The following is a 10,323-nucleotide window of genomic DNA, read 5'->3' on the forward strand; positions in this document are numbered from 1 at the left end:
ACACATTTCCCCTCTATTTTAATTAGCAATTCACTGAAAGATTCAAATGGAATAATGCAGCAGATTAAGTGGCTTGGCCAGCTACTAAACTGAAATTTCTATGCCCTGAAAAAACATTGGTTGAATGTTTAACACAAAAAGCCATACTAATGGAGATAAAATTGATATGTGAGGCAAAGAGCTTGTGGTTTAATGTTGAGGAGACAGCCAGACGGAGCAACAACATTCTGAGATTTAATACATAATTAAATGATTCATCTGTCCAAAGTCCAAAGTTTTGACTACTGTTAGTGATATCTGGGGTTTTGGCTTTGGAGATTGTTTTTCTCTATATTTTTCTCTTAGTTGTCCTCACTCGATCTGCCACTCAAAATAACTACAAACAAGTAACATTTTAAACATCCAGAGTCATAACCCAAACTGTTTTGTTCCTGAACAAAGAAACCCGGGCTTGAGTTCCCTTCTTCTTTCATGGGGAAAAATAATTACTTTTTCACTGTCAGACAATCAACATCAGGTATTGAAGTTAAAAATTAAACAGCAACACTCAAACATTTTATAGCAAAGAGAAATACATGAGGAGATCATGGGGAAAAGATGCAGTGTCTGATGATTCATGCAGTTAAATCCATGAGACTATCTCTCATACGATTCATTACAGTAGGTCTGTGGCATCTGTGGGAGTGATTTAACTCTTGGCTCACTGGCTCAATTTGACTCACCTCTCATGTTGAAAAGTCTATGCAAAACTACAATTTCAAATTCCAGCAACCACTTTCTAAGAAGCTTTTTCTTGTGGTGAACATAAGTTAGTGACCCTAACCTTCTTATTTTTAATACAAGAATAAGATTTATTTTTAATACAAGATTTATCTAATTGAATAGATAAAATTGCTAATTTTTGAAGTGTACTAGGCTGTTGTGAACCAGCACTAAGAACAGGACATGACCCACAATAATTACAACTCCTTTCTCGGGTAGCATTATGATAGATATACAATCAAGTCCAGGAAGAAACTGAGATGAGAAGTTTTTGGACAGCATATATTTATGTCCAGCAAGCAGTTTAAATCCTTGGTTAATGCAAAGTATTGACTTCTACTAATAACAGCTAATCTGCAGAAATTAGTTTGAGATCTAAAACCTGCCATTCCTCTTTATTTTTAAGGCCATATTTGTTTTCTGTTCATACCTTCAGTCTTAAGGAGACATTTTGTATAACATTATTTAGCACAATCTTGAGAAATCTTCACTGTATTTGCTGTCAAGAGCATTTTACCTACAAAAGTGGGTGTAAGCACCCTTGAACCTAGTTTCTGTGACCTGCCAAAACACCATAGTTTTGAAGCCACTGCTGATAGCATTTTTCTTGTGTTAGGTTATATTTCCCATTTTTTATTATTTTATTTGATGATTAATTTTCAGCTTACATTTTTTCCTGATAGCTTTCTTTATGCTTTCCTCGTGAAATCCACCAAAATTTTAGTGGGGTAGTTTATTGAAAAACAAACTGGGAAATGTTAAAATAAAACCAATTTCCAATAAAAAATTACAGCTGATGTATTTTTTTAGTAAAAAAACAGTGTGTTATGAACATGTTCTCTGTAATACTACTGAAACAGTCTTTGTATTCTAGTTTTTTACCTGTCAGGCAGAGTTGTATATTCAGGGCTTGCTCCTACAGAGTTAATGTCAAGGGAAACTTTTTACTGAAAAGGACGGTTAAGGTGCTTCTACTATATAAAATTGGACACAAAATTATGAAAATAATTTTATATGAGACCACAAGAACTCATCCACTTATCTGAAATAGCAACAAAATTCTTTTCACAGAGTCACTTGGAGCAGGTTTCCTTGGAGTAAATGGAAACACATTGCTTACTTTTTTTCCTGAAGGGGATTGAATGCAGTTCTGTGAAATTACTTTTTTTAATTTCAAGGTTATTTTTGATTGAAGATCATGATAGTTTCTTTTGGAAAAGCTAAGTGGAGTATATCTCACAGAATATTTTTGCCAGAGAGAAGAAAACTCCCTTTCAAAAGTAATTTTCGGTAATTGATAAACAGATATTCTTAATGATTTCTTAAAAATCTCTTCTTTTTCTTCTAAATAAAACCAGGAAGTTTGGATATGAAATAGTGTCATGATTTAAGCCCAACTGGAAACTAAGCAGTCACTCTCTCAACAACTTCTCTCTCCCCACACACCCCAGTGGAATGGGGGATAAAATCGAAGTCAAACTTGTAGATTGAGATAAGATCAGTTTAATAATCAAAAGGAATGTAAAATACTATAATAATGGCAAATGATAACAAAAAGGGAAAAAGAAGTGCTGTATGATGCAATTGCTGACCGACACCAGAACCCCCTTCCTGAACCCAGATTGGACGCGTTTCTGGTAACTTCCCCCAGTTTATATACTGGGCATGAGTTCTGTGGTGTGGAATATGCTTCTGGTCACTTCCAGCCACCTGTCCCAGTTAGGGTGCCTCCTAGTTTATTTTGCATTCCTCTTCACTGTTAAAGCATGAGACAAAAGGATAAAAAAGTCCTTACTTAGCAAAACCTGAAAAATCAGTGTGTTATCAACATCACCCTCATTCCAAATTCAAATCACAGTACTGTAAAAAATACTGAGAGAAAAACCAAAACCCTCTACTCTAGTGGAAACTAGGACATAAGGTTGAAAGGGTTTCTAAAAAATACCAAAGGTAGGGACATTAGTGACCTAAAGCTTTGCAAAAATAACCCTGAGAATTTCCCTGTCTGTACAAGTCCAATAAGATCCAAAATCTCTTTGCTTTTAAAATGGCATTCATTTGGAGTAAATATCAAGCTGGAACAATCACAAAAGCAAACAAAAGAGTGTGATTAGGTTGTTTTGGTAATCTTCCAGAAAATACAATATTGTTCTCTAATGGATGCTGTCCAAGAACGTGTCACTTTCAAGAAGTCTCTGTCAATTCCACTTGGTAACCAATTCCACTGGGAGTTCAGTTACTCATGAAACTCCTCCAGGATTATGCTTTTTTTTTTTTTTTTTTTATTTCTCTGAGCTGCTGCTCTGCAGGGAAGATGATCAGGAATGCTGTCTAGAGTTAGCTGGATGCAGCCATCACTACCTCCACTGGAGACTGAAGTTCAAGTAGGGGATGTAGAAGGGGAGCAGTGGGGGGACCACCAAAACATATCAGAGGAGTCTGTTCTGTCTTCTCTTTACCCACCCTTTGGAGAGAAGACAACAAATACCTGCCCTGAGCCTTCTCTCCTGAGGGCTGTACAAAGCCAGGTCCCTCAGCCTCTCCTCATACATCATGTGCTCCAAACATCTCACTGGATTCCTGCTGGTCTCTTGCCAGCTTGTTTATGCTTTTCCTGTGTGGGAAAGCTCAGGACTGGGCACTGGACACAGTGGCAGTCCCAAAAAAAGGAAATCCATCACTTCTTCTGACCTGCTGGCTGCACTCTAGATTTTAATTTACTTTAATTTAGAGTATTTGATGAATACCCATAGACATTGATTAATGAGAAAGCAGGTCTTCTTTCCAAACTGTAAATAAAATGCATATCTCAAGTGCCTATGTACCTATGATGATACAACCCTGGGAAACTAAATTAATGGAAATGTTATAGTCAAGGATAAAAAAAAAAGTTTCCTTTTCTATCATGGCTTATAAGTCTTCTTTTATTTAGAAACATTTCTAAGAATCGATTAATTCCTGTCAATGTATGAAATTAGAAGTTGACTCTTTTAGAAAACAACAAATGTTAGAAAAACATTTAATCACAGGAATGTGACCCTGTGGGATATCGTCATACTCAAGCAAGCAGGAGAAATTATGTGTAGTATGAAATGCAGGAGTACATGAATTTCAATTCAAGGCAATTTTCTGTCTTTGAGACTAATGTAAATATTGGATTTTCACATTACAGCTGATGTATATTTTTAGTAAAATAGTAACGAGTAAAGAAGTAAATCTGAATCTGATATGAAATTCAAAAGCCTACAACTTTTTAAAAAAAATTATGATCATGACAGATTGTATCCGAAATATTTGGCAAAGAAACAGCAATTATTGAAAATCCCTGAACACTCATGTGGTAATGAAAAGAAAATGCATCATGAGGCCTCTTTAAAAGAAAAATAATTGCATTCCAGGCTCATTATGGCAAATATTGTTTTTATGATTCCTTGAATTTAATCATCAGTAGCTACAATTTGTGCTTGCAAATACAATCCACACTTCATCTCTCTGCTAGTCACCAATTTATCTTCCTTTCCTTTTTCCCTTTGGCTGAAAGCACAGGTATTCCATGTGAATGATGGTTCACTGTTAACCCAGGAGAGCTGATGTCACTGTTGCTGCTCAAACAAAAGGATGACAGAAAAATCCCATTTTCCCCATTCACAGTGTGGGATTTCTCATCATATTTTTGCTGGTTGCCTTTGAAAATGGCTGGAGCACTGCAAATACAGCTCAAACAGGCAGCGTTGATGGGATATACACCAGTAAACACCCTGTCAATGGCATTTGATATACCCTAGGATTAACTTCACACTGGGGAAAACCATCTAAAAGTTCATATCTTTGGTTTTCTGTTTATCTGTGCCCTTTCATAGGCACCCAAGCATGATGAGCTGTGAATAGTAACTAGACAAGCATTTCTTGTAGAAATTAAAAACAAGACAGAGCTCTTTAAGGTCCAGCAGAAAACCCATGTGGACTTAACTACCTAAGGTGTGCAGTGCAATTCTTGCTCACTGAAATACATCCAGGTGATTGGGTTGGAACTTCCTCCCTGTGTATAAAGTGAGACCTAAAAATCATAATACTAAGCAGTTCAGCTACAGCTATACCTCTGTGAAAATCCTATCACTTGGCAGGTTGGGAAAATTTCTTGTATGATTTCACAGATATTTCCACAAAAGTTAGCATGCCCTCAAAGATGACAAAATCACCAACACCTCCCCCCCTCAATGAAACAGATTAGGCTGTCAGCAATCCAATTTAATCTGAGAAAAGCTAGGAATATTTTCAGTCCCAACCCACCAGCTATTTCTGTAAAGGTGCTGGATGAGACTTTTAACAAAAATGTGGCTAGGGATCTCCAGTTGATTTGAAGAAATATGATCACAATAGTTTCAATATTCCTACACAGTTCAGTTCATCAGGCAAGCTCTCCAGAAGAGAGATTCTGTCAATGAAAACAGGTTTTTGCAATGAAAAACTAAAACTAGATTTGTGTTAACTTTTTGTAATAACTAATGGCAATTTGACTTGTGGTTAGCAAGTCAGCAGGTAACCTCACTTGAATCATCAGAGTTTGTTACTCAGGATTTGTTCCGACACTGATAATGATTACAGCTAATGCTTGTGTTTTCTTACTGCTTGTTTCATCAAAATAACATTCTTTTCTAAAAGGTGGGGAGCATTACCTGACAAAAATGGACAGAAACAGAAGTTTTGGGTAAGTGAATACTTGGGACAGTGTTTTGAAGCAGATGAAAAAATATCTCAACAGCAGAGATAATCTAAAATCTACTTCTTTACTCTCTCTGCATCGATTTTTTTCCTTCACCTTAAAGTGTCCTATGTAATTCTGTTCCCTCTCTGGCAACTTTTATCATGCTGACCCTCAAACTATCGCATCACCTAACTCAATTTCAAAGCCTGCTTCATCCCACCTATACCTGTGGTTTTTCCTACACTGCCTTTTCTGTTTCAAATCTTATTCAATTTTTCAAATGTTATTAAAATTTCTATGAAGAGTCTGTTCTTTTTGATGTCTGCAAATGAAAGTCAGTAAAATTAATCAATAGTAATTGTTAAAATATTTGGAAAAGACAAATTTTCTGTTTAAACAGTGTTGGAAATTGTTATCCAGCCATCAGAATAAGCCCCTCAAAACTAAAACCAATCAAACTAAGAACATTTCCTTTAAGCCATTTAGAATAAGTCAAATTTTATCACTTGGACTATGACTAACAGCTCATCCCATTATTCCTGTGTTCATCTGAAGGTACTTTGATGTTTACACAGCTGATGGCAGGGCTTGTGGGAGATAGTTTCATTGATATCAAAGGCAAAACCTACTGAGACTACTGACACTTCATCAGAAAATAAGTTTCTTAATATATCAATCAATAGCTACCTGAATAAAACGTCATTCTTTTAAACTCAGCTTTTATGTATCTATATATATATATATATATATATATATGTATATATATCTTTGGTGCATCTCTGACAGATTAGTTGGAATTCTGACCATTGTTGTTTCAATAACCACTTTCAGCAGTAAATATATGAATATTCATGTAATGATTTCTGCTTCAATGTATCAAACTGTCTTGTAGAAATACTATTCCATTTTTACTAACCCTGATTTTGGAACTTAAATTTTGATCAAACTGAAAAAGGAAAAAATTATTCGAAATCAGAAAAAGACAAACACTAATTCTCAGTGCACCCAATCTGAGAGAATCTGTTCCTTAAAGAGGAAGTTAACACAAATTATTAATTTTGCATTTTACACCCTGCATTTTAAAATAATATTTTAAAATTAAAATAGATTTTTTTTCTGTTTTGTTTACTTCTAGATTGCTGCAAATTCCTGGGGAAAATCCTGGGGAGAAAATGGTTATTTTAGGATTCTTCGCGGACAAAATGAGTGTGATATTGAGAAGCTGATTTTAGCTACTTTGGGACAACCATAGTTTAGCTGTACCATACTCTGCTTGATGTATCTATTCTTTCCATCGTTGTATATTGAGTCTTTATGGGGGAAAAAATGATGTTTTCTCTCTCAGTTACCTTTCTAATAGCCCTCATGAGGTCTTCCTGACTTGAACACACTGCAGACGTCACAGCACACCTGGATCTCACCAGGTACAAAAAACCCTTTAGACTAAAAGCATGTTACATCCAGGACTACTGAAAACCTTGATGTCTCACAGAGCAGGAAGCTCCCTCCTCACTGAACAATGCCTGAAAGAAATGGAGTTACCGTGTTAGTATTAATCTCTTTACAATATATATATCCTGACCAGAAATTTTTTCAGAAATATTAGGTGCTCTTCCAAAGAAAATTGGCTCAGACAGCTCATGGTTGTACTGGATAATAAATTCCAAAGAAATGTAAGCAGTTCTGATCCTGTAGTTGAAGAATTCCTATCCACCTTTACTGAAAACTAAGTAGTTAAGTTGTATCTATGTATCAATATCTCATCCAGGAAATTAATTTTTTTCTAGTAGATCCCACAAAGTTGATGCATTCAGTGTAATACAAAAATAGCTTGTAATGAAAGAGTGTGTTCCTGCTCCTGCAACCACAACCAAAATGGTACAATTTTAATAAAGTTTTAATTAAAATAAAATAAAGAAGAACATGTAATTTCTCCTCAATTCAGTTTAGACTAGACTAATTCCTGAACTGCTTGCCTTCCACTCCCTGTATAATCTGAGAACAAGAACGTGCCAACATTCCCACAAGTCTGTTGCAAACAGAAAAAGATGGAAAAGGTATCCTGGTGTTTGTCTCGACTGACATATCTGTAATTCAGGCTCAGTTCCTGGTGTTGGTCACCACGATCACTAGTGCAAATGAGGCACAGAGAACTCCTGATGCTTCCACAGCTACTTCTGTCTGAAGAAGCAGCTTTTTCACCCACATTCCCTCCTATGAGCATTGCTGCAAATCTTGACAAGTTTGAGAACTGTTTTGCTTATTTGCTAATTAAAATATCAATATTGAAACTATTGGCATAAGAAGAAATTAAATAATTTCTAACCCTTTCTGTTTCAATTAATCCAAAGGCCAAATGCCAACTAGAATAAAATTATCTATGAAAGAAACCATGGCACATTAACTAAGTAGGGGGAAAGAGCTGCCATGAAATATCAGTGAACAAAGAACTTTCAGGTGCACCTTCAGCGTGTTTAATAATGCTTATTCTTTCTAGAATAAGAACCTGTTTTCTAATGTCATCAGCAAATTCATTCAAGAAGTTTTCATGGCAGTGGTATATGACAAGTGCCCATGCCTCTGAAATAACCTCTCTTAACCTAAAGCTGAGTGACAATTTATGCTGCATCACTTAAAGAAAGACATTTGTTAAAATATCATTACCATACTGCAGCACAACAAGCCTTCGGTGGCCTTTAGTGTCATATAGTAAACTGAATTTAGACACAAAAAAAACTTTACCATTTGAAATTTGTAGCAAATTGTAACACAAGCAATTTTAGAAGCTCTAAATGCTGTGAGAGAAATAACTCTTCTAGTTTTAGTGAGCTAAGCCAGTACTTGAGAGAAAAATATACTGAATCATCTGCACAGCTATTTCCCAACCTCTTGGTATGTATTGATTCCATAAATGTCAAGATTTCAGAAGAGTATAATTTAAATTTGAAGTGAATGACACTGAAAAAATAAGTTCAGTAAACTCTGGAGGGGATTACTTATTTCAACTTCAAATTGGTTAGCACAGCTGTGTCTTTTACTTTTGCCAGTGGCTGTTGCTGCTCCTGATTTCCTTATGAGACCTTCCTAAGATCTGGTCTGTGATGTTAAGCTCCTAATTCAAGGTAGTTGCTTTGTCCTGGATGCTCAGAGTGAGATTCCTCAAGGAGAGCTTCCCCTGGGCATGCTGAAATTCGGGAGGGTTCACAGCCTCAAGCTGGCAGCCAGCACTGGAACTCACAGGTGCAAAGTTTTATGTGCAGCTTAGTGCAACATATTTTATGGGAACACAACCTGAAACAAGAGGAACAAGAACTCCCATGGACATAAGGAATTTGAATCTAGAGCAGAGATGACACAAGCCCTGAGAACAACATGGGAACTGTTTTCCTGTAGTTGCAGGCTTCACAGAAAATTGCCAAACTAAGAGCAATCCTGAAGAGAGGAGCTACACTTCCAGAAATCAGAATAAGAGAAGGATATGTTTGTAAATATTTTCAGTGCAATGTTTTAGTAGAGATGTGACAGGAACTTGCACTTGGTCACTTAACGCTATACCTACCATTTGGAAACTGTTTCCTAAATGAACTTACATCTCTGCACCCATTCCTCCCTGCAAGGACCAGGTCTTTATCAGGATGGAGGCTGGGTCGCTGCTTCAGTTAACAGAAAATTGTAACATTGCTTTATTCTAAAGTTCTCTTGCATCCCCTCAGTCCAGATACACCTGTATTCAGTTACCATGTTTGTTTTCAGACAATGTGGAGACTCCCTGCTCTCATAATTTTCTCAGTCCTATGTTGTTCAGCAGTCACCCCAAATCAAGGATGGTGACAGAGGTCAGTGGGTGAGGGCTGCAGAGCAAGCACCTCTGACTCAAACAACTTTTAGTTAGGGCATATTAGAGATATAATGAATGCAATGAAAGGAATAATTTCTCTTTTCTTTATAAGTCGAGCTGCCAAATACACACACCATGATACAGTGAATGTTATTGCTTCATCTATAACAATTTATTGTTTTGTCTGGAAATCTTTATCATGGAGCAGCACTGTGCAAAGCTTTTCCTGGAGAAGGCAGCTGAGGAAGAAGCCTGAGTCAGGAGGTCAGACTTAGCTCACCACTGAAATCCTCTGTGCTTTAAAGTTTTTGGGGCTCTTGAAGCTGTGGGCTGCCTCAGGGTCTGTATGAAATATTTTAGGCTTATCTGGACGTTTAATTCAGCTCTTCCAACAGTGACAGCCACACAAACACATAGATGGGAACTCATTAATATAAACTACTGCCTTAATATAAGCACAACTGCAATTCCATTGCAAAACTCCGGAGACTATAATCTTTTATTTCTCACTGCAGCAAAATGAGTATAAAAACACAAGTATGGTTCATTATGTCTATCAAATAATGAATCACAGCCCAATGTATTATCAAAGAAAAATTTCTAGAAAACTTATGAGTAGAAGACAAATATTTAGCCCTAGTGTGCTGTATTGTCATACTGTGAAGGACTCAGCTGTTGGTCCAAATTAATCAGCGATATTGCTATTGCATGTAGTTATAATACTGTTCTATCTCAGAATCATAGAATTGGAAAGGACCTCTAAGGTCATCAAGTCCAACCATTAACCTAGCACTGCCAAATCCCAAATATGCACCCTTAAATGGCACATCTACACCTTGTTGAAATACTTTCAGGCATAAGGACTCAACCACTTCCTTGGGCAGACTTTTCCAAGTCTTGAAAAGCCTTTCTGTGAAGAAATTATTCCTAATATCCAATATTAGAAATTATTCCTAATATCCAGTGTAAACCTCTCCTGGCACAACTTGAGGCCATTTCCTCTTGTCCTGTCACTTGG

At 36.5% G+C, this 10,323-nt stretch overlaps 1 protein-coding gene across 1 annotated transcript in view; it reads left to right on the top strand.

The window, feature by feature from the left end:
* The window catches only part of TINAG (tubulointerstitial nephritis antigen), a 39,073-nt gene extending 31,684 nt beyond the window's left edge, over positions 1-7,389 (top strand). Inside the window, exons 10-11 of the mRNA XM_059468500.1 lie at positions 5,425-5,470; positions 6,603-7,389. Coding sequence (XP_059324483.1) covers positions 5,425-5,470; positions 6,603-6,719 — 163 coding nt within the window. The 3' untranslated portion in view covers positions 6,720-7,389. The remainder of the gene's footprint in view (positions 1-5,424; positions 5,471-6,602) is intronic.
* Positions 7,390-10,323: the final 2,934 nt, after the last annotated feature.

Source organism: Ammospiza nelsoni, chromosome 3 (assembly GCF_027579445.1).
Source record: "Ammospiza nelsoni isolate bAmmNel1 chromosome 3, bAmmNel1.pri, whole genome shotgun sequence".
NCBI classification, from domain to species: domain Eukaryota; kingdom Metazoa; phylum Chordata; class Aves; order Passeriformes; family Passerellidae; genus Ammospiza; species Ammospiza nelsoni.